The sequence below is a fragment of the Haemorhous mexicanus genome, chromosome 7, assembly GCF_027477595.1.
Source record: "Haemorhous mexicanus isolate bHaeMex1 chromosome 7, bHaeMex1.pri, whole genome shotgun sequence".
In the NCBI taxonomy this organism is placed as follows: Eukaryota; Metazoa; Chordata; class Aves; order Passeriformes; family Fringillidae; genus Haemorhous; species Haemorhous mexicanus.
Window position 1 is genome coordinate 17052295 of NC_082347.1, and position 25729 is coordinate 17078023.

At 37.4% G+C, this 25729-nt stretch overlaps 1 protein-coding gene across 1 annotated transcript in view; it reads right to left on the minus strand.

The window, feature by feature from the left end:
• Window positions 1-25729, minus strand: part of NRG3 (neuregulin 3) — a 337591-nt gene that overhangs the window by 184810 nt on the left and 127052 nt on the right. The window contains exon 2 of the mRNA XM_059851236.1: window positions 12300-12429. Within this exon, the coding sequence (XP_059707219.1) occupies window positions 12300-12429 (130 nt within the window). The remainder of the gene's footprint in view (window positions 1-12299; window positions 12430-25729) is intronic.

Sequence of the window (25729 nt, forward strand, 5' to 3'; positions counted from 1 at the left end):
ACAAAATACTAATAAAGCATTAAAAAGACTTGCAAAAGCTTACATGTTTCAGTAATTAATATGGAAACTACAATGGTAAACTGAGAACCCACTCAAGTCGGATTTTTAGCAGCTCTAGCTTGTACAACACTTTGGCTATAAAGGTCTTTACATTTTATTTATAAAGGGGAAAAAAGTTTACATTTATTTTACACACATTACTTGCCTGTTTTCAGAAATGTCAAAAGACTAAGTTGGAGAAAAAAACTGATGGGTACTCCATCTTGCTGGTTTTTACTATAAGAATAGCTGCATTCCAAGGCAAGCAATATTGGAAAAGCTTATCTGGAATTTTGCCCACTTACAGACACTAAGCCTTCTTCCTGGCTACTCTGCAAACATTTTCAAGTAGCGAAAGGCTGAGACTGTGGTTTTTCTTTTGTACTACATAATTATGTAACTCTGATCCTTTGGTGAACAATGATTCATTAGGCATGAATCCATGTTTTCTTCCAAATGATCTAAGCTCATTCTGTCATGTAATGCTGCAGAGTTCTCTCTGCACCTAAGAACTGGGTCCCAGAATTACCACGATAATTCTTTTCAGGTTACACCACCTAAACCCTAAGCAAAATTAATCTTGATTAATTTTCTCTGCTGGAGAAAATACATTTTCCCCACAAGGACTTTCACCAAGAGAGGAGTAGAACACTGTTCCCTGCTATGCTGCATCAACTCAGGATGAGAATATTTGGAGTGAAACTGGCTTACAGTGGCCATTTTTCCTGTAAGACTGTAGGGACACTATGGCTCTCAGGACACACTGCCAGGATCTAGTTCAGAAAGGGATTTAACTGAACAAATAATTAAAAGATTAAGAGCAACTCTGTTTATGCTGTGGTGAGCCTCAGATTACTGCTAGACATCTATGACAAAATGCCAGACAAGCAAGCCAAAATGAACATTTTAACAGAATGAATGCACTTGGGATGACTGAGACAGAGCTGTGATCTGTGTGGTTTCATAAAATGGGTGGTGTGATTACAGATTATTAAAATTATTTAAAAAATAAAAATAAATGTGGGAAGACAAAATCCAGAACAGGGAAATTTATCTTTGAAAACCATTGAAAAACTAAAGATGCAGCTACAGACACAGCAGTGTTTTCCTTCTACCTAATCCAACAAAACACAACACTTGGGAAAATTCTGTAAAGGTATTTTTTAAAAAAATAAAAAACTAGTTCCAGTTCTGTCAATAGGCAGCATCTTGTTTCCTGACTTACGTTTGCATCATGAGCAGATCCAACTACACAAAGAAAGCAAGTTACTCTGGACAAGAGCACAATCATCTTGATTCAGCAAATAATAGGATTTACTAGAAATTTCATCCTGACACATATTACAGTTATCCATCATGCATAATGAATTAACTTTGTGCTTTATTTTAAATTCATACAGTCTATTTTTTGCTAGCATGCTGCACATATTGCCACTATCTTGTCCATTTTCTTCTCTAAGGAAATATTCTACTGTGCACTACTTGCAAAAATGAGATAGATATAAAAACTTCAGTGCAGTGTACCAAACATTTCCACTGCTGTAAATCATTATTATTCAAACACAGAGTGCTCAGAGTTTTACAAGAGTGAGCATTTTAAAAGCATTTTAAAAGCAATGCTATGAGAACTTGCTAGTTCTTTCCAAAAGACAAGAAAAAAAAAAAACCAACCAAAAAACCCAAACAAACAAAAAAAAACACCCCATCAAATTTTAGTTGTTGCTGCTATTTCCTTCCTGAATTTCAAGAAATTAATGTTTCTTGACAGAAATTTGTTTTGCTACATTAGAAACTCCTAAACTCCTGGTTCCAAGACAATTTCAAAGGTCCAGTGTAAAGAGGTAACCCTCAGCCCCACTCCTAAAAACAAACAAAAAACCAAATAAACTTATCCCCTCTGAGATAACCACAAGAAAAATATCTTTTTCCCAAATGGAATGATCAAAATGGTCAAAGTAACAGAGAAAAGCAAAACTACTACAGTCCTTTTTGACAACATCCTGTATGATTTGAACCAACACTGCAACATGGAAATCATGGTGTGCTTTTTGAGTCCACTTTGGCAAAGCCTGTCTGTATCACACATGATCAGTATCTCACACTGGCACTGCCAGAGCAGCTACAACATCGAGTTCTGCTGCTGCTCCCTAATAGCAACTGATGTGGTGCACAGAGCTGGTAGCTTTGGTAACATGCTGGAGGCTTTACAAACCAAAAGGACCATTGCTCTAAATAACCCAAAAAATTATGCAGACCCTGGACAATGCAGCAACATGAAGTCCCAATGATTTCTGCACTGGTTTTGAGTTAGTAAGTCACATGGAAACAGCAGCAATTTAGCATGGAAGCAGCACCACACATTTATGAACAGCATTCCTTTCCCTGTAATTTGCCTCAGTCCACAAAGACTTGGATGGTGCTTGAATGGAAAAACCTCTATATTCAAGCAGTTGGTCTTATTTAATTGTTGCTGACTTATTAATCCATCAAATATGATTTTATTTGTCCATGTTCTGTCTATACTAACTCAGAGTTCTCATTCTCCACCTTTTCCTCCAGAGCTCTCAAAGACAATCAGCCCACGATCACCCAGCTGCTCTAACCTCAGCCAGCAACCACAGCCTTCCAACTGGTATGTTACCCACCTTACAAATGTATTAAGATGATGTTTGAAACAAACTTTTCCAATTGAAGGCAGTGGGGCGTGAAAGTCTGTTTCAGACTTCTGCTAGCATTTCCCTAATCAGATTAGCAAAAACCTCAACTTTTAGGATTTGGTCATCCTCACAATCCTCATATCCCCCTAGGAGCTCCAGACAGAGTGAGAAATTTAAGCAGAAATCTGCAAATTCCTCCAGAAGTCCACTGGGAATGCCCATCCAGAACAGGTATTGTACAAGGACTTTACACTGCCCTCCTTCTGATTTCTGATGGGACTGGACTCCGAAAGCCAGAACCTCACTATTACATGAACAGTGTTAGAGGAGATCTAAAGAGAGAAGAGACATTAAAATAACTGGACACAAATTGAAGGGCAGAATTAAAGGGCAGCCTGACTCAAGTGCAGCTTCCATGCAAAATTCCATTCAGCAGCCTCAAAGAGTCTGCCAGAGTGATCCCATCAACTAGAGCCCCCTGTCACTTTAGATATTGTATTCATTAACCTGGTTTTTACTTTTCAAAATAGCCAACAAGAAAAACCCCAAAACCCTAAAAACTCAAAACACCATGTATTTTTGTGTGAAATAAGGCCACAGCAATGTGGCCTGCATCTGAGAATCTTCTTGAGACCAGTAAAATCAAACTGAGGCTATAAGGCCACAGCAATGTGGCCTGCATCTGAGAATCTTCTTGAGACCAGTAAAATCAAACTGAGGCTTTATTTCATTTCTCAATGTTTTTCCCCCTGTCCTCAACAAACTTTTAATAAAAAACTAACTAAAAAAAAAGTATTAATTTCCAGATGTTCTTTTCTAAGATCCTTTTAAAAAATAAAATAAATTTTCCTCATGAAGTAAGGATAAAGCATCATAAAACAGGAAAGGTTCAGACAAAATGTTTGCTGCAGAGATTGTATACATTCACCAAAAGACCAAGAATTGCTGTTTTCTAAGAAATATTCAGCACCTGATGAAAAGTTTATAAACTTATATAGCTTTATACCAAATGTCTCCCTTCCAGAAGCAGTTCCACAGATGATCTCACTTTGCATTCCCGTGCAAATATCCTTTGCATTTAATTAATTATCAAGGCATCATCAGGATAGTAGAACTATCCTAAGCACTTTGAGTTGGACCTCAGATCTGTGTGCTGATCCAAGTGAGAGTGCAAGTGAGGCTTCTCTCAGTGGCTTCTTCAACAGCACAATTCCTTTGAAAACTGCAGTTTTCCATCCAACAAAGCGGCTGATGAGGCACAAACACAGCCCCAAAAGGTGTTTCCTGGTATTATCTCTGAAGAGACTTTATCAAAATCTGCTGCTTATTATATACTGTTGGCAGGTTGCCCAAAGAGTTCACCCCTCTGCACTGGAATAACTTCAAGGAATACATTTAAAATTCAAACACTACATTTATGGGTTCAGCATAAGGACCAGAATATTCATCTATTCAATACAACTCACAGGAAAGAGTTTACCTGCCTGTCTGATTTCAGATGCCCCACTTCACACAACATTACAGAATCCACATGGTTTTGCCTCACTTCCCCTCTCCCTGTTTGAGAGAGCAGGAGGGGCTTTCTTAGCTATAAAGGATAGAGGAAACAGGTGCTTGGTTTTGTTAGTTCTCATTTAGATGGATCTAGAGTGCTGGTGGATTATAGTTCTGGTATTTAGCATTTTGATATAGTTGGCATATATTTCTATTTAAAGGACTCAATTGTCCAGAGCTTATTTCTTCTTCTAGCAAGATTTTTTTCCAGATCTTCTGGGAGAATGTCTGCAGATAGGATTAGATTGGAAATGCTATTGCTTTCAGTGTACTTAAGACACTGGCAGGGATGAGAATTTAAATGAGAGATTTCAGATGTCTGCATTATGCACTTCACAAATTCCTTCTTGCCTAAGGGAGGTAAGAACAACAACAAACCTAACTCATTTCCAAGTTAATTTAAAAGCAGAGTTTGATGGCAGAATATTTGCATATGTTAGCTTCAAGACAGATACAATATATGCCATCAATATTTGCATCCATACATTTTAAGGTATTGTTTCTTTTTCTACAAATTCTTTGTGGGTACTATAAAAGCTACACAAACCTTTTTCCACTGGGCTCTTGGAAAATAATGGGGGAAAACCCACAATTCTTATAATATGAAAGATCATTCCTTTGCAGTGGAAGGACTTAACCAATTTGTGGTCTTCCAATTTTCAGGATATACCCCTTCATCCTGTATTTAGTTTCAGACAGCATGTACTGAGTAATAGCTTTTAATATGTGTCATGGCTTTATTTTGCTTTAGAACTAGGAAACAGGAGGCAGTTTTGAGGCAGTTTATCCTATTAACAGATCAGCATGCTCTCTACAAGTTTGTATATTGTATAGAATGGATTTGACTCCTCTCTACCAGCAGAGATGTGCTACACAACCAGGATGCCTTTCTAAACTATAATGGCAAGACTGAGATTCAGAAACACAAGAAAAATGGTGACAAAACTGAAAGGTTCCACCAGATTTAAGTATTCTTGATATTGAGACACGGAAATAAATGTCAGCACAGCACTGGTTCCTTCCCACTTAAGTGCCAATGAAGAAACCCAAGCATTATTAGCAGTCTCAAGAAAAAGCCATCTCAGCTGCTGAGCTGGCATTTATCACTTCTCCCTTCTGAAATTCCAGGTTACAGCCCAACTCCTGATTCAACCAACTAAAGGGATCTTGCCAAATTCCAAGGGAGCTGAATTTGGCCTTTTTCTCTTCCAGAATTCCAGGAAGAAATGACAGTTTACTTAAAGCTTCCAGAAATATTTTTGTTTCACTCACATTACTGGTTGTTCTAAAAAAGGATATGTATCTCTTATGTCTGGGAAGTAACTCTGTACCTACAATAACGAAAGCATTAACTGCTTAATTTCATGCTATTATCTCAGAACTACAGATGTGTGGCTTTAAAAAAAATAAAATGTAAACAGGGGATGTGCTAAGCCTGTAACTATCTTTTCCCATACTTTACATTAACTGACAACATTAACATTAGTCTTTAGTACTCTGTGAAAGAGCAATTAATTCCATGTTTTTTCAGTACTGCAGGTTTAAAACATACTCATTTTCTTAAGTGCCAACATTAACTATGGATGCACATCTACACAATTTCTCCTCTATTTCCTCAACCTCTTCCAAAAATAATAATTTGAATAAGCATTTCAAACAAGACAAAATGGAACTAAGATTTTTATGTTGCTTTCATATATATTTGCTTAAATTGATTGAAACACAGGTGAATTGTTAAATTGGAATGCAATTTAATTATCTGGGCATGCCTTTTATCCGTACAGTATTACGACTTTTACCTTATTGTTCCCACTGGAAAAATGCATCTTCACCATAACCTTAAGCAGGTGCATAAATTTCATGACTTCAAAAGATGGAAATGGAGCCAAGAAATCCCACTGGTTAGTAATCAATTTTTTTTTCCAAAGGAAAAGCATTAGAATATCTAGCCTAAGGTGCTCAGCAGAAAGCAAATAAGACCTAAAATACTATGAATACATGCAATAGAAACTTAAAACTATCATTAAGTACAAAGCTCTCTCTCATTCTGTTTCGTTTTACTGCTAAATTAATTTATCCTCCCCCAAGCAATAAAACTAACACAAAACTATTTTCAGAAGATGTTTTAGAGGGATAAATGGATAATAGATGGCTCTGCCAGTGACCTCTGTGTGCAGAGCTGCTTGAAGGAGCAGCAACAGCTGTAAAAAACACTGGCTTTCTGCAGTACCCAAAACCTTCAGTGTGAGAAGGGGGATCTTCTGTAAACACATGAAGGAAAATATCTGTCAGGATATTTGATATGAAAACTATTACACTGCTGCATTAAAACCCTTAGTTTTGCACCTATTTGAAAGTAACTGGCTTTCACAAGACGTAAATTGGCAAATGTATTCTGCAAGCTGAAAGTATTTTCTACCATAGAAGTAACAGCAGAAGCTGCATGCAAGAATCTAGGGGGAAAATCTGTAAATAAAAAGCACTGTAAAATGGAGTGTTGATACTGTCAAAATTAATCAATAATTAAAGTACCTTGACAAGAAGATTCCTCAAGAGCCTCTATCTTCTGAATGTTAAATTATGAAAGCATGAATCAGATGTTCTTGTGTTTCATGTGAATATCATATCATGTGTTCCTGCACTATTGCATCTGGGGAGGTTTTAAAAGACTCAATTTACATTTAAAAACCTGTTTGTTATTTATTGAGTTCTTATACCATAATATCAGACTTGAAGGGGTTTGATTTCAGAGGACTGTTAGAGAAAGAATAGGGATAACTGAAAAAATACTGATTTTATATAGGTGAAATTTGGTATTTGGATCAGTTAATTTTGTTTTTATTCTAAATAAATGATTCCAATTAAAAAAACTCAAGGCTTATATGTTGATTGAAAAAAAAAATTGAAACCAAACAATAAAAATTGTATGAGACTGGATAATATTAAAAGAGTTAAAATACCTAGGTAACAAGTAAGAGTCCTGCAGATATTTTGGACTTTGCACCATTTCACCTTGAGTTTTATGAATCCTTTTTCTTCACAGTTCATATCTAAAATGGTTTAAAACAAGAAACCAGGTATGTCACAACAAAACCATGCAACCTCTTTCTGCTATTTCAGGGGGCAGGAGCTTGAAAGAGAACTCACAGAAAGGCTTTGGGTTTGGGGAGTGTTTTCTGGTTTGGTCTTTGCTTGTTTTGTGAAGGAGAAGAAATATCTAAAATTATACAAGAAAAAAATGATGGTTTCCAAAAAAAAATAAAAGACAGAAATGCTTATAAGACAATAATTTTCATAACAGGAGCTCTGTTGATTGCCCATGATATGGAAAATATCCTAAATTCCAAGCACAGTCTTCTCCCTCCTTTAAAAGTTTGTAGCTGTATGTTACATTGTCATCTTTATACAAGGGATTATTTTGATGAAACTATGCTTGGAATATTATGACATGAGTGAGATTTTTTTAATGTATTCAATAGTGAATTATTTCCTGGGCTCACATTCTTGAAAAGTGTCAGCATAATACAAGATGGGGGAATGCACAAAATGGAGTAGCTGGTATTTTAAAACACCTAGGTCAGACTGCCAAAGCCTAGAAAACAAGCCATGTAACTAAATCAGGGAAATTACATTCTTAGTTTTTTAGATTTTTAACTTATGGTTAAGTGCACATATCATATGCCAAGCTCAGAACTGTTCTGAAGTCCCATCTGTTTGATCCCTTTCTCCTGCTTCTACTGACAGCAAGGGCTATGCCTGGATTACAGTTACCATTATGCAGAAGACTCACAATAAAACCTGACAGTATATAAACATTTATCCAAACTAGATTTTCGTTAAATGGGGATTCAATCCTTCTGCTCTCGTGACAGATTTTAAACAAAGCTGAGAAAACTGGTATAATTTTTTAATCAACTAAATGTAAAAATGGAAAATTTATGCATAAAAATATGAGCAAGATCACCAAACTCAGAATTCACCAGAACAGCATGTAAGTCTCAAAACCAGACTGTCCAATGAAATCTGAAAACACAGGGATTGTAACCACAGTAGCACACTTCAGATGCTGATGTATGACCTGCTGTAATTTGGTCAAGTGGAAATGATGTTTTATTTACTGTACATTTGTGAGTTTACTCTTTCATTGTCCATTGTGAGAAAATTTACTCAGGCTTTCTATTGCTTGAAGGAGAGATGAAGGACAGGAAGACAGGATGAAAGGTGTATCTTATCCAACATACTCAAACCTATAAAGAGTACATCAGAGTTCATCACCAGTGCCAAGACTTCCTGTGCATACACAATTGTCTCAATGACTTCTTTCAGAGGAATAATTTAAAAGTACAGTCCTCTTCTCCCCTCAAAAGTTTTAGTCACTTACTCAACCAATGTTTTTCAGTCTTAAATGGGCTATCTAAAGAAATTGCAGGGAATAAAAAAGAAAAAAAATATGTAGAAGGAGTCACAAAAAGAGCCAAAAACCACAAACCCACAAGCCAAACTGAAAAAAACCCACAGAACCCAGAATTACTTGAGATGGGGTATTTTAAATAAAATTGCACAAAGAAAACTTGAACAGGTCTTTTTAAAGCCTAGATTACATAATACCCCATTAAACACTGATGTGTCAGAGTTGACTGTGTACTTGATTTTTTTGGTGTAAATTACAAATTAAGGCACCCTCACCATTCAGCTTAAATTCTCAAGGTGGCAACATTGAAAATTTTAAGCATATGGAGAAGCTAAATATGAAGTTTCCCTGCCGATGACCTTAAAACAAGCTCATGTTAAACCATTCACAAAAATAAACACTGAAGTCACAGCTTTAAAATAGCACAAAACATCCAGTGGATCTTGTTTGTTACCTAACCACGCAGGAGAGCTCTTGCCAGTTTACATCCCAGGCAATTTTTTACCAAGAGATAGCGAGTAAAATGCAGAAGTTTGAATAAAATATTGAATTAGAGAATTTGAATTAAATTTAGAATAAAAAGAATTTAAATTTAAAAAAAAATTAAATTCCTATGACTTCAGGACACTTCTTTGTAGGTGAACAGGAATGGAAGATCCATGATCAAGGCTCCTTCTGACCTCGTCATCTCCTGTGTTCCCAGCAGCCTCCTGCAACATTCCTTGCCCCCTGCCCTTGGCCAAGGGTGCACCTTGGTCCCACTCCCCACAGTTGTGGGGTCAAAGCAGGAGCCCCACAGGACAGGAATGAACCAAAGCCCTACAACATCCCAGTGCCAACGTGACCCCTGACAGCCAGAGGCAGGAGGTGGGCACGTGCCAACCTTCCAACAGCAGCACCAAGGTGTTTGTGAACCCTGAAAGGTGCTTGAGCTGCCAGGTGAGCCTGCTGGCATGGCCAGGATGGGCCATGAGGGTACAGAAAAGGCCCAAGGTGTAACTGAAACATTTATTAATTGCTACCAAATTAGCCATTTCTCTTTCTGTCCCTTTATAATTAGCATACTTATCCTTAGAAATGCACACACTACAAGAACTGCACAACTCTCTAAGAATATAATCTACTAATACCCTTCAAACCTGACCAAGTGGGATAAGAGATTTTGCTCATCCAAGGTCCTCTGCCTGCAGCTGTTCCACATGGCAAATTCCCATTTCAGTAAATTGGTGCTCTGCTCCCAGAACAGATGCAAAATCACTCTCACAGTGAGAATATACAATGCAGCCTGATTCCAAGAACAAAGTACCATTTTAAGCCTTCACAATTCTGTATTCAAATTATTCTTTTTGATTGCAGTGGGAATTCCATATCCTAGTAAAAATTTGCTTTTTTACTAGTTAGAGGACAATTACAGTATATCAGTATTGTATTTTTCTGTATGTGTACATTCTGGCTGTTATTTCTGAGCACTGTTATAGGCTACAGACAGAAAAACACCTGCATCCCACTCATAACAGCACTGACCCTGACAAAGATACCTCAGTCTACCAAGGTAGAGATACAGCATTTAAGGGTCAATCTTAAAGATTTCTCTCCATTAATGACAAACCTATCAGTATAAAAGTGATTCTGAACAAGTTGGTTCTTGAAGTGTCCAAGGTCCTTACAAAACTAAACAAAGTACTACAACTAATCACCCTTTAAATTTTGTAATTTTCTTTTGCTATATGAAAATTGTTGCCTTCTATGGGTGTTTTGGTGTTGCACTATTCAAAGTACATGCTATAAAAAAGATGTTTAATTCCCAGAGAATGTGCTGGTGCCTGGAACTTGTACAGGCAAGAAAAAAACCCCAAACACACGGGAGCCAAGGGACTCCCAGAGATACTGCTGCTTCCCTGGGGAAGGATAACACAAGGAAGGTGCTGGAAGAATGTCACTCTGCTGGGAAGAATGAAAACTCAGCAAGCCAGAATGTTGACTTAACAGGGGAAAGCTTGGGTGGAAAACTTCTAACCATTAGCCAGGCTGCACTATCAGAAACGCAGGAAATAAATGAGAATTTGGCAAAGACAATAGGAAAGAACCCGAAAATCAAGAAAAAAAACCCCAAAAAACAACAACAAAAAACCCAAAACAAAACAAAAATAAAAAAAAGGCAAAGAATGCAGCTCTTAAGAGATATCTCCTGCAAATTTTAAAAATGTTTACATAACCAGTCTGTTAAAAAGTTAGCTACTAAATTTATCAGCATACATCCATTTTTCTCTGCTATTTTATAGCATTTTTGTTCACTTTGAATATGCTATGAGAAACACTTTAATAACTGAGTGATATAATTCCCTTCACAGCTCATGACATTTCTAAGAAAGACCAAAAAACCTTATCTGCTTTGAGAAAAAAAAAAAATCTGTGTAGTATTATGATGGAAGCAAAAAGAGACACGACTATTCCAAAATAAAGGAAACATAATATTTAATTTAAGCATGCCATATAAAAACATAAAGAAGGGAAATGAATGATCACTGAACCATACACAACTGAATGGGAAAAATCACCACTATTGTATAAAAAAGTGAAAATCTTGGAAATATTCTTCTGATGATAAGCAGAATTTCACCAATCTTTAAATTCATACCTTTCCATTTTCAAGCCAGGCACATGTGACTTTGCAACTTTTTTTTTCTGCTTTTATTGGGACTTAGCAGCTCAAGTCCCAAATCTTTCAGGAAACCTTCTGTCCTGGACACTTTTTATTATTTATTTTAGAGTTCTCCATACATTTAGGGGTTCAGACTAGAATTTGGGCATATGAGTGATACAAGTGGCCCAAGTGATACAAGTGTATCTCAGATACACCTTTGGTGTGCCATCCACAGTATCACAGGAGTAAATTAGGTCACGAGTAGTCCAAAATGGAAACGTGCTCTTCTTTAAAAGATTGCTTAAATAATTGGGGGTGTGGTGGATATGTGTGTTAAAATCCTCATTATTAGGAAGATATTGCAGTATTCCTTCCGCATATCATTCTTTTTTACTGGCCTCCGTGGCTAAATAATAATACTACTAATAAGTGATCTGGCTTTCTTTTCTGATATTCTTTTCAAAACACTCAAGGTGGCCTTGCATAATAGCAGAAGTTCAGGAGTATAAAAGTGTGCAACAGCAATAGAGCAGGTTCTGCTGGCTACCATAGTCCATTTTATCTTTCAGTAATTCAACTTAAGAAACCCTAATTCTTAAATCTACTAGCCCTGCCTCTCTCTCAATTAACAGTACATACAGTTATTGTCAAATACTCTAGCTGGAGTACCGAAAATAAAGGATTGCTTCTGGTATGTAGGGGAACATAGGACTTTCATATGTAAAAAACAAAACAAAATGAAACAGTAATCCTTACATGATTAGAAAATAGAATACTGAAGATTTTTCTTATCTATGGAAAGATCAAAATGTTGCTTCCTATGTATTTCTATTTATGATTACCACAGAGTAGTAAAAATCCCACCAGCTGCGAGGGATGCAGTCGAACTGGAGGGAAAAAAATTCCATTGCTTTCCAACATTCTACACCTGAATGTTTGGGTTTTTTCCCCTAATGCTTCCTCCCTTTGTGGCACTTTGTGGCAGGTGACTTACCGGCAGTGTTTGTGGGATCCCGTTAAGGTTTCGATCACGAAGCATTCCCCCTCGTTGAGACAGTATGCAAGGTCCTTGTCTTTGCATGGCTTAAAGTGCTCCGAGCGCTCCGTGGAATACGTTGTGGTGTCTGAGGAGAGAACAGGCAAAGCAAAGAAAGGCTGTAAGGATAAATACTGGGTGTTCCTGCACACATGGAAATGAATTTGATCACACTGGGCTCAGTGACATCAAACACAGACTGAAAGAAATGGAAAGCACAGGGCATGCCAACCTCCCTTTGACTGCAGCATTATTTGCAATCAGGTCTCTAAAAAGATTCACAAGAAACACCTGCAGAAAAACAAACCAGACTGCAGCAAAGTTGGAGCATGATCTCAACCACAACCAATTTCCAAGGTTTCCCTGCTCAAATGTAAAGACATCTACTTTGTGTCCTTTAACCAGAACAATATTTTCATATTACTACACCAAAATATGGCTTGAAATGAAATACAATTTTTTTTCATAAAAACCAAGCACAAGTACTTAATACAAATTAAAAGAACAAAACCAACAACAACAACAAAAAAAACCCCACTATAATGAAAGAGGGAAAAAAAAGCACCAAACACCCAAGTTCAACACTAATTTGAATCACCAGTCACAAAGAACAGCCTAAAACTCAAACAGAAGCAATGTACCAATGATTGTGCCATTTCACACAGATCATCTGTAGGTGTATGCAAGCCCACCCCCAAAACACAGTTAAAGGCTTGACTGCAAGTAGAACTGTTGGCTGCACCTTTGGAATATTTAGTTAGATAATTAGATTTGGAATAGACTGACAGTAGGATGTCAGGGTGAACTATCATTACTGTCTTCTACTAAAACTCTAACCTCTCCAGTCCAGTTGGATTAATCAACAATAAAGTGAAATTTTCAGAGGAAGATGCCTGACTGACACATATTTTAATTTTCTTCACTATGACAAGGTTTTGTCTAACAAAGTGTGATTTTTAAAGTAGATTATTATTTCCACAGAGCCATGGTTGAATCTTTATATTCAATCTTACTTCGAAAAGTTGAAATTCCTAACCACTTTGCAGGACCTGATACACACTGAAATGGTAAGAGAATATTCCATTGTAAATCACATAGCCTATCACAAAATATTTGACTGCTGTCAAATAAATGAAGCAGTGCTCAACAGACACAGAACCCTGCAAACTCAAAGTTATACAAACACCTCAACTTGGCTTTGCTCATAATTGAATACAAGGTAAATATGCACCAAACTAACACCAAAGTTGAAAACTAAAATACTGAACCTGTAACAATATACTTGTAACTACAGTTCTGCAAGAATATTCAGATAATCCCAGAAAATTGTCAAAGTAACTCTTTGTTCTCAGCATATTATTAATAAAACACCTCTACAAGTTTTCCTTATATGCCGACTAAATGACAGAAGATAAATAAACACAATAAAACACATTGGAAAACAATAAGAAAATCCACACCCTTTTCTTTGTATTCAACACTTCTTTTTCCTCTCCAGAGAGAAAATGCTGTAGTTTAGTGTTTTCAGTGGAGAGAAAAAACATCCTGGGAAGAAACCTTAACAGTCTTTGCTCAAATGTTTTTACAGATTCAGAACAAAAAAGCCTATGCCATTGTCCCCAGCAGCAGCACTTACAAAAAAGATGCAGGCCAAATAGAAACTATGTTTTTAATGTTGCAAGCAAGCCCTGAACTGAAATGTATCAAGCTGAATTTTGAAGACAATACAAGATGTTTATAGATGAAAAGATCTATAAGTGAGACTAGCATCTCACTGTTGGCATTTCAAGATTGATCAGATTTAATGTAAAAAAAATAAAAATCCTCACATAGAAAAGAAGTATTTTTAAGCCCAGTTATTTTTTTAAGGTCAGTTTTACCCAGGGGCACTAAAATGACCATTTAAAACTTGATTAGGCAAAAAATAACTATAAACCTGAGTAACTAGTTATATTTCTACCCCTTTAAAATGTGGAAAACTGAAGGTAGCATTATCTGAAAGCACTCCTGGTAATTACAAAAGCTAAGAAAAACTGTTTAATAAACAGAAACTCAGCTTGATCCAGGGAACAGAACACTTGCATTTGTGAGCCTGCTCTGAGGAAGCAATCTGTGCAAACATCTTTATGAAGGTGTACAATACACAGACCAAAGGAATCTGAGGTGCTCCCAAAGGACAGGAGCAAAACGAGGGGGACCCAGCGTGGCTGAGGCAGTGACGCAGTGAATTCTCAGAGCACAGCTTTGAAGTGCAGGAGACTCCTCTTCTACAATCATTAAATCAAGAACACCTTGCCAAGGTCAGCATTTTAAAGTTTTAGATGAAATAGATTCTTTAGAAGTTTTGTTCCACTTTATTTTAATTATTCCTCTGTTTAATATTAGTCAATCCTTGTGTTTTATTTATAAATGGGCACAAGTTGCATTACTTCATTTTCTCCACTTGGACACAAATCTCAAGCTTTTCTTTTGTGTTTTGTCCCTCACCTTTCAAATTAAGTACAACAGTTGTGGATGACAATATGCTGGCAGCTCCTTATGGCAGCTCCTTGATTTGCACTCCTAATGTTGAAAAGTACTCAAGAATTGGTAACTTTTTTCTGTTTTAAATAAATAATCCCATTAAAAGTCACTTTTCAGATAGAGTCTTCTCTGGTTTGGAATATTTGTGCAACTCCAGGTTGATGCACATGGACTCTTAGAGCTCATCTGTGCCCAGATGCCTGGCTGCAGAGATCAGGTGTCTGAGCTCAAAGGCCATTCACCAACATTCCAAAGCTGTGTCACAACTGATATCCTAGATATCCCTGGAGCTGCTGGGTTCTTTCTGCTGGAGAGAACTCACATATCCCATACATGAGTTTCATAAAAGTTACAATCCTGCTGTTGTTTTATGTTGCATTCACAAACTCTGCTACAGCTTCATTAAATATTGATAAAAACAAAACGTAAAAACTGGTTCTAAACATAACTACAGAAAGTACAAAACAACAGAAAACACTGTAGAGACTACATAGTTTTCCTGATCCTTTATCCAATAAATAATAAATCCTATTGTGTCTTGTTTTATTTTACTCCTAACCAAATACTGAATTGACTTTTCCCTGGTGGAACTGTCCTTCACAGCTACAGAAGCCATTGTATTGTGATGTTTGACTTTCTAATGATTTTTTAAAAAGAACTAATAAAACCTAGGCATTCAAAAAATTGAATAATGCAGCTCCTTAATTTATTTTTAGTCTTTGAACTTTTTAGTCTTTGGGACTGTGTGAACTGTCCCAAATGTTTATAAGTAACAAAAGGGAAATTTCTGTTTTGCATTCAGATATCCCTGAATTCAAGTGCATATTCCTTAAGGTTGTTTTTAATTCTTTTAATTGCCATGGGTCCAGGTGCTTCATGCAAAAGCAGCAGAGGATATTGATTTCTGCTGGAATCTTTCCAACTAAGTTGGAATAAAGAAATTCTAGGCACTCTTTGCCAGGGAAAAATGCAGGCAAAGAAAGAATGCAAGATTTAAAATATCCTGAGAAACAGCAGCATTCAGGGCAGCTGCTGCTGCACAGATTGCAGCAGCAGCCATTCCCATCCATCACATCTGTCCTGCAGCATTCCAGCTTCAGAAACAGATTTTACTGGTTACATCTCAAACAAAGCAACTTTCCTATGCTAGCTGTAAATGATGCCCACACTCCCTGGCTCTCACTGCGAACATTTTTTCCAGGCAGACAACATGAGCTGCTGCAGGGAGAAAAATGACCCAGGAGAACAAGAGATGGAAAGGCCTTGTATAACTTTTGTGAACTAGCAGAGAGGCACCCAAACTCTGCAGCTACAGAGTCATTAACACAGGCAAGGCAAATGCTTGGTGCATTTCCACCAAGGAATATTAAGACATGGTTCATTTTAACACCAGCACTCGCACACTAAAAGACTTTTTAAATGCTGCATATTTTGACTACCACTGGGTATTACCAGCTTTACAGATTCAGTATCAACATGCAAACTGGCTTTTCCTTTATCTTTTTATCCATTTATAACTGATCATGTCCCAGAGAACCATTACTTAACCGAGGCACCAAAAAAGCAAGATGCTTATTTTAAATCCCTGATCCCATTTCTAAACACACTGCAAAAAATAAGCCAGATACAGGCAACTGAATTGCCTCTGAAAATGTAACTCTAGTTATCAAAAAATACCTTCTTAAGAAACCCCAACATTTTTAACAATATATTCCTGTAGCACTACTGCATTCTTCAAAGAAGGCAGCATAAAATGTCAGACAATAGAACACAATGAGTTAAATTTTGTGTTTGGTCAAGTCAATGACAATATATTTACAATGATTCAGTATAAGCAGGGTTCCCTGAAGTTCCTATAGGGTCATCTAGTGCTTCTCTCCTGATAGCTCAGAATTATCCCTGCTATCCCTAACTAGAAAAAGTCTTGCACAGAAAATGAAACTTACACACAGAATAGTTTGGATGTGATTTTGTTTATTCACTCACTGATCCTTAAAAAACATCAAACCTAAAATTTTGATTCCTGTGCTTTTAGAAGTATCATGGTTTAGGAAGGTTATTTTCCAGTTTAGTGCTTCCCATATTCCCTCTCCAGTTAGAAACACAAAAGGCAAAGATCACAGGTCAAGATAAGAGTGATTTACTGGAAACAGCAAGGAGAAATAAAAGGTTATAGTAACAGCAACAATACTGATTACAAAATGTATAATGAGAGGGCAATCTACATGTGAAATGTTCACCAAGCCCAGGACAATGACAAACAAGGAGGTCAGACCCTCCAGACACCATTATTCCCCCTACTGGAAAAAAAACTCCTTCCTTCTCAGATAGAGTCCCTTTCCTGGCCCTGGAAAACAAGAGGTGGGTAGGGGAAGAAAATACCAAATCCTAGGAAGATATTCATTAAGGCAGAAGGATTGGAAACCATAAATATTTAGTGTTTATTTTGATTTAGCCGTCTCTGATGCTAGCTCTTTCTTAAGTTGTTGATATTTACAAAGAAAACATTCTAGACATTGCCATTTTTAATGCAGAGATTTTGCTTTATCTGTGCTACCTGAACACTAGCTGGCCTTAGCCATGGAATAATTAAATTTAAAAATTCTAGTAAGAAACTAGGAGAATTAAAAAGAAAGAAGAAAACTTCATGTTTTAAAATAATAACAGACTCCTTGTTCTGAACTTACTTGAACTCTTTTGCATATATTTATATATTATTAAAACCAAAAGCCTAATTAAAAACACAGAAAGTATTTTTTTGCCTTTAGAGAGGCAGTTTTGTATAAACAAGCAATAGAGTTCTGGATGTTGATTATTCAAGAAGCTACCCCTTAGCCATTTTTATGCCAGGGAAAATTGTATTTAATCCAATAACACTTTCAAAACTTTGTTTTATATCATGATGCAGTCAAAGTTGTGCTACAGATATGGGACTCGTTAAAGATTTTCTATTATCCTCCAGATTCAAATGAACAAATCTGCATAATTTAGCAACAAACTGAAAACTCAGCCAATGCACCAAAACAATGTCATTACAGGTGTGAGCTTCCCAGCCAGACTGGGGTGGGGGCTGGAATTGTCACCAGAGGCAGCCCCGGTGTCCTCCCTTCCCCATTTCATTGTGAGGATTACGTAAGAAAGCTCGTGTGGTAGAAACTCAACCAGCTCACCCTCACAGACTGCTTTTCTGCCATCTCACCAGAGCACAGCATCCCCTGCACAACTGCAGAGACAACACAGAATGCTTCCAGAAGAGATTACTGAGTCATCTCTCTAAAAATCACACATGCTCCCTCGTCAGCAACCTCTGAATTAATTCTTTAAGTGTGACCTTGTTGTTCATATTTTCTAAATGTTTTTGCAGTTTGAAATCACTATACACAAGTACTAATACATCTCTTGAAAAAACATATGGAAGCATTTTCAAGTTACTAGTGCGTTATTAGCAAATATCATGTGTTATGTACTTGATGCAAAAAGCTCTGAAATATAAAATAATCCCTTTACATTCATGACTTAAAAAAAAAACCAAAAAAACAAACTAATTCAAGCATTAGTTCTAAAAGGAATGTAGCCCACCTAATGCTTTGTCATAACAAACTCAAAAGCAGAAAAGGAAATGATGCCAGTATCACTTTGAAATGTAATATCTGATCACATCTGCCAGAACTTCAATACTGAACCCTCAACACCACTGAAATTCATCTCTGTATGGGCAATTTGCACATCAGAGCCTGCATTCTCCTGTGCTGCTCCAACTGAAACCAGGGAAAGCTGAACAAGTGGGAAATGACTCAGGAGAGAGCCCTGTGAGACACAAAGGGCCAGAAGTTCGGTGTCGAGGAGCCAAAGAAACGGGAGTGACTAAGAGTCTAAAAGGTTCTAGTGTTCAAAGGGAAGAATTACTCTGAAATTGAGTTATGACAGCTCCAATGGGCTCTCTGGGTGCAGAGTGCTTTTATCAATCAAATGCATTCAGTTATCCTTCAGCTGGACTTATTAATTGATCTAAAAGATGCTAATAGAGGAAATCAGTGAAAAAGCAGCATATAGAGATCGTGCCAGAAGTGGATCCATAACCCCCACCAGGGTTTCTCTCTTCTTTGACCCCTGCAGTCCCACCCATCCCAGCATATTGACATCTCTGGAGACACCAAAAGCCCTTGAGACTGGATGGCACAACTGCACCAAAAAGGGACACCCTCGTGAGGATGTGAAAATAGCTCTAGGAAATAATCTCCAATAGATAGAGAAATGGAAAAACTGTTAAATTTAGAGCATAAAAGCAAAATAGCAAATTAATTTAAAAAACAAAATATAGACTTCAAAAGGTGCATGCAAAATGTAGGAGGGGCACCCCAAACCAGAAAACTCTATGTAGGTTAAAAGATGCTAGAAGAAAGCAGATGTAGCAACAGCTGTGATATCTGCAATCACCAGCACTCTGAAAATAAAAAAAAAAAACACCAAAAAACCACCTCACATGAAATCCAGTGAATCAAATCAAGAAGAAGAAAATACAAAATCTAAAAGACTTGAATAATTCAGTACTGCTACAACATGAGTATAAAAGTGGTGTTACAATTATTGTTACACGTAGTAAAATACCAAATTAACAGTCCTCCAAATCTTTTTATTTCTTATATCACAGCTGTCTTCCTTTTCCCTCTGCCTGTGAAACCTTGTGTGGGGGTGGGAGTTTAGATGCAAGGATCAGAGGAGAGTAAGGGAATGACAGGAACCTTAGGTCTGGAAGGCAGATATTTCTTTTTAGAACATGCTGGGACTTCAGTGTGCCCAGCTCTTGTTAAAGAAAGAAATGCTAGAATTGATGGAGGAAGTCTCATGGCTAATGGCAGCTGTAAATTTCCTCACTGGGCAGCAACACTTTTTCAGCTACAGATCTGGAACAATCTGCATTTGCACATCTTTCCACATCCTATCTTTCCATATCCTATCCAATATGGGATAGGAAAGTTCTTCCGGAAACAAGAGTATTGTGTGATTTTATACATTTTCATGGTAAGCAGTAGCAAAGGGAAAAAAAAGAGGCCAATGGCTCCAGAAGGCAGGGACACTGGCCTGATCAGTGTTCTAAGGTTTATAAACTTTTCTGGACCCTTTACCATTTCTTTAAAGTTGTACAGGAACTACCCAGCACTGTGTTTTCAACATTTAATAAATCACTTTTTATAGTCACCACCGAGGCACTGTAGGCTTAGAGAGAGATACCTAATGGAATAAAAGAATTCTTCTAGTTATAGGGGGAAATAATTAGTATTTTTTACATTAAAATGTTAAGTATCAAGAAGATATGAGTAGGTTGTTTGACTGGCAGTGATGTTCCTTCTCCAAGGAATTGAAATAGGTCAAACAGTACATTAACTAGAAACAAGGGAAATAAGAAAAGCTATTTTAACTCTTAGCTTCTGCATATTTCCAAGGCATACAATCTAAAATTTATTCATTACTTCATTTATAATTCTGACATCCTTGTTGTGTGGACATGCAAAGTCAGGCTATGAAGCATTAAAATTACTCTCCACATTTCCTTTCACAAAGAAACCCATATATTCTAAATTATGCATTATTTTTTAAATCTCTTTTCCTCACTTTATTTTTTTTAATTCAGTCTGCCATCCAGAAAGTGGATGGGCATGACAAGGTAAAGTGCCTTTGCAACAATTCCACAATTCCCTCAATCTGCATTGCTCTGTCCTTGTGTATGAATTACCTCAGAGGATTTCTCTTTTTCTCAGGTAAGGAGAACAATTTTCCACCTGTTTTTGATGTGGCACTGCCAAAATTTCACACACTGCAAACCCTTTTGTCTTTACTACCAGCACAACAAACTGCTCAGCTTTACTGGCCAGCATTTTCCAATGCCAGTAATTAGGTAAATCACACATAGCTTTTTAATTTACACACACACTGCTTCAGCACAGCCAAGAATCAGTCAACTGTGCTAAGGAAGAGCTGGATCATGAGGCTCTAGGTGGGCTACCACACCTTCAGAACCCAGACTGCAGTCAACAAAACTCAAGTTGGGCTCAGTTTGACCAGTGATGTCAAAGGTACATCTAATATCCTAACATCTATACAAATACTCTGCAATATTTCACAGAATAATATAAACATGATTTTTTCTTTCATGAATCTTTGGCCTTTGGCTCATATGCAAACCAATTTAGTTGCATCCCCCTCTGATCTTCAATTTAACACAAAATTGTGAGTTCAACATCCGTGATACAAATCTAAGTCATTGCCTATTAAGTGAAACAGATTTTTCTGCTAAATTCTCTGCAACTGAGACTGTTATGTTGGTAGAAAAGTTTAAAAACTGCAACTCTTGGCTGGCTGCTTATTATTAAAGAATTCACAGCCTTGGTGTGATAAGCCAGCAGACATATTGTCGTTAACGGTAGAGCAAGCAGCAGGGGAAGAGAAGACAGAGTTTGGGGCTATAAGGAAAGACACTTTGATGAGGACACAGTATAATGCTCTCTGAAATTTCTCCTGGGAGCAGCACCACCACAAGTACTATTCTGGTGGGGCTCCTGTTTTTCACCCCAGTCTCCGCAAGCCACAACACTGTAAAGTTGCATTTGGAAGCACATTAAAGCTCCTACATCCCATGTGCTCCACAGTTCTAATTTTACAGCCAGTCACCATACTCAGTCTGAGCAAAGTATCACAGGGTCTCACATGTGATCAACTAAGTGCTTGATTATTGACTTTCAGGAGATGCAATAATTAGTTTAAATCAGCATTTCCCATTTCAGTGCATTTAATTCATTAATTTCAGTGTTAAATTCAAAGTTAATATCTATTTTCTTCTATGGTGGAGGTGCTTTAGAGCATGGCTCACTGGCAAGTAAGGGGAAACATGCACACAGCTCTTTTATATAATGCTACCAAGAAGATTATGAAGCATCACAAACCTAATTAACACCAAATCTAGCCACCAAAATGAAGTCTAACCTATTTGCCTTCCACATTTAATAATCTCTACAGCAGATATATCCTTCCACAACCACCAAGAGAGTACACATAATTCAGTCCTTTAACAGTGACAGCAAGCTAGTAAATGAGTAAATTATGGTCCCTCTTGTCCATGCCTTTCAAGTTCTTCCAACTCCTTCTGAGACCTGAGCACCAGAAGCACACAAAGCACTCAAGCCTTGGAATCTGCATTCATTCAATGACTTATTAAAAAAAAAATATCTAACACCCCACCATCTACTCCTCTTCTAATAATTCCCTCCCTACTGCACACACAGAGCCTATAGCCTGGCACACACACATCAAGGCAGAACAGCCCTGACTGCAGCTGAGTTCTGGTTACCATCAGCCACAGAGGGCTTCTTTCACTGCCAGCCACCTGTGGGCTGACACAGTGGCACCCTGAGGTGCAGCTCACCAGCAACTCCAGCTGCCAGAGCTTTTTGGGGTTATGGGTATTTCTGGACATGGCAGAGTTCACCCTTATCATTTCTGAATGACTGAAGCATTACTGCAGGCAAGCAGAGTGCTGTGCAGCAAACATATTCTGCTTTTTTCAGTAGGATCCACTTGTTTTGGTGTGAATTGTGGTTTTCTGGTTTCACACAACTGAATCAACCTGTACCAGGCATCCTTCAAATAAAATAGTTGCAAAAGCTATGATTAAAAACATTCCAGTAATTACTTAACTCCACTGGAAATCATGAAGAAAAAATATGTCCCTGAGAACTAAGACTAACTAGAATTTTTAAGTCCTCAAAACCAGGTTAATTTTCCATTCATTAATGACTTAACAGACTTTGTAGGTCTCATACTCTGCCTTCCCACCTTTAAACCTTTTTTAGGAAAATTATCTAAATTTTCCTAAAAAAGGTTTAAAGGTGGGAAGGCAGAGTATGAGACCTACAAACATATATTCTTTTAAATTAGAGCTTACAAAAAACCAAACCACACCGAAGCAATGCACAAAAACCTACCAACCCTCTAATTTTATATATCTGAGAAAGCAGTGTAATGTAGGACAAATAAATTCCATGGTCAGTTTCCCCCTCCAATGTTGCACAAATTCACAAAACACGAGGTCTGCAGGGTGGGCTTCTAGCAGTGTAAATTCAGTGCTACACAAACCTCAGTCTTCTTTCACACTTCAAGTTACAACAAAAACAGCATGACAGAACAAAGCCACCACTACTGAATGTCAAAAAGGATAAAGGCAATGTTAAAATAGCATCAACAAATTTGCACTGTAGCCACATTTTATGATATTTGCAATTTTCCCCTATTTTGCATTAGGAAAGGAGAAGAATGAAACATCTGTAGCAGCTTTTCTTCTTTCTCTGAGAAGCTTTAAGATGCATTCTCACTCTTCAGTCCTCTCCACTCTGCAATTAATTGATTTAGATAATACAGACTAAGCACAATTGTAGCATTCATCTTGCAACAAAACTAGCCTTGAAATGGAAAACAGAAGTATTGCTTTGCTTTCCTACAGTCCTGAATCAAATCAAATCCCTGTTAACCCAGGTTATCTACAGTGTCAGCTAGCAGAGAACATGAAATTTCACATACTGAAGTTACATCCTGGTTTCATTACTCAGATTAAGCCAATATATAATTGAAACTGAAATATCTCCTACCTTTACCCATGAGAAATTTGGGCAACATCACAAGCACTTTGTTCTCACTGCACCGGTTTGATGGTGGCAAGCAGTCAGCTTTGCACTGCTAAACAACACAGCTTGAGGTTCAACAAATCAGCAGTGTTGGCATCTGATATAGCTCAAGTAAGGGGGAGGAGAGTCATTGTGAGATGCCACTGACAACTCCATTTCCACTTCTGTGCAAATTAAATGTAGGCTGGGGCACAGAAATGGAACATAATTAGACATAAAAAGTAGGACTGCAGGCTCTGGTTGACTGAAGATACTAGTACAGGAAAGAAAAAGCCAATTAAATCAGTAGTTTAACTCACAAACTGCAGCATTAATAATCCTAACAGAACTACAGAACAACAACCACAAAAGTCCAGTTTTGGAAATGCAACACTGAGCACCTCCAATGGCAGCCTAATTCCATTGGAAAATCTCTCCATTGGAAAATGCATCATATACACACTGCTCTAGTGCCACCACATTGGAGAAAACCACATACACAAGCAACAGATGTGATGACTGAAATATGAGAATACAATATGAGCAATAACAATTGGGTGAGAAAAGATAACAGGAAAACTACATTATCCTCTTTTGATGGCTGCTCTATACAACAACTGAATAACTGTTCTAACTTAGAGCACTTATACATCTTTCAACCTGCTAACCAGAAAAATAAGCACAGTATTTCACAACCATTATTGTGTTAGGCCTTTTTTAATGACATTTTATAACTAGTAGGGGATTTATTGTCTACTCAGAAGCTGCCCACTAGGCAGCAAACTTATCACTACTGCAGCTGCCTCTGAATTTGTCACATTACAAAGCTGACTCAGACAGCGATTTCGTGCCAGAAGATCTTTGGCAGCAGCAGCAAAAATCCTAGTAATATCCTCTGGAAAGCACAACTGCTACTCTTGAAAGGGTGGAAAAGACCAAGAAAAAAATCAGCTGATAAATCAGATAAGCCAATTTAAAAATGCTTCAGTAACCATTGTCAGAAGTTCACACGAGATGAACCCTATCACTAGTCAACTCTTCTAACAGCATCCCATTTCAGGTTTGTGGGAAGAGGTCCAGGCAGAAATACTCTTCACAGTATTTTCTTCCCTCCTCTCTGAAAGAATGTTTAACTTGAGATTTTGTTTCTCCAGTCATGTTGCCTTTTAAATTATTCTCCTGTAATGTTGCCCAGGTCACACCAACAGGTACATATATACTTAAATATGGGAGGCTTTAAATAATGGGTAAAGTGGATTCAAACAGTGGCTCTTGACACAAATAGTTGACCCAGTTTATCCAGGTTCAAATTCAGGGCTTAACTGGGAGAGCCAAGACACAACTCTCTGCTCACACCAAGATACATTTGCTTCTTAACCATTCCTAAGAAAACACAAAGATCATTTCCTCAACAATCTACCCCACTGCTCTCCCAAGTAGATCTTCCCAGAGCAAAGATTGCTTTATTGGTGCAAGTTCTGACCAAGGATACTGTTAAAGGAAGTGGAATGAGAGCCTGAGTGAAAAAGAAAAAATGAAGGAAGAATAAATCAACCAATCAATCAGATGCTAAAGCATAATCTATCCAAATATAAATGACATAGGCTATCAGGTTGCAGGTTGTAAAAGGGTCAGAAAACACAAGGCATGAGAAGGAAAGTGAAAAATACAACACACAAAAATGCTGGAAATTCAGAATGTCAAGAAAGCACAACAAAAACCTGCTCACAAAAACAGCTAACAGGTCCCTTCAGGAAAAACACTGATAATTAAAAAAAAAAAATAATAAAAAATCACATAAAACTACATTTTACATAGCTGAGATGTAACTTGGATGAACCCAAGGCTGAAGAAGTATCACTCATTAAACAGTGGGGTACTTTACATTTGTAAACAGCAGGTATGTAGTTAATAATCCAGTATTTATTTACATATTTTATCCACTCATTTCACAAATCAGTTGAAACTGTTACTTAATTGCTTTAAACTGGGGTATAAGCATACCAGTGCTTCTTCTCCAGTTAGACCAGTATTAAACCAAGGCTACTGACATCACTTCCTAAACAGGGGAGAGTCCCCACCATCTAACCTAACCCCGTTTGGCAGTACCCATTCAGATTGAAATTCCAAGGTAGTTAGTTTTGAATCTGTGGGGTTTTTTTTTCTTCTTTAAGAGAGTTATTTTTACATGGCTTCATCTTTCAATTTGTT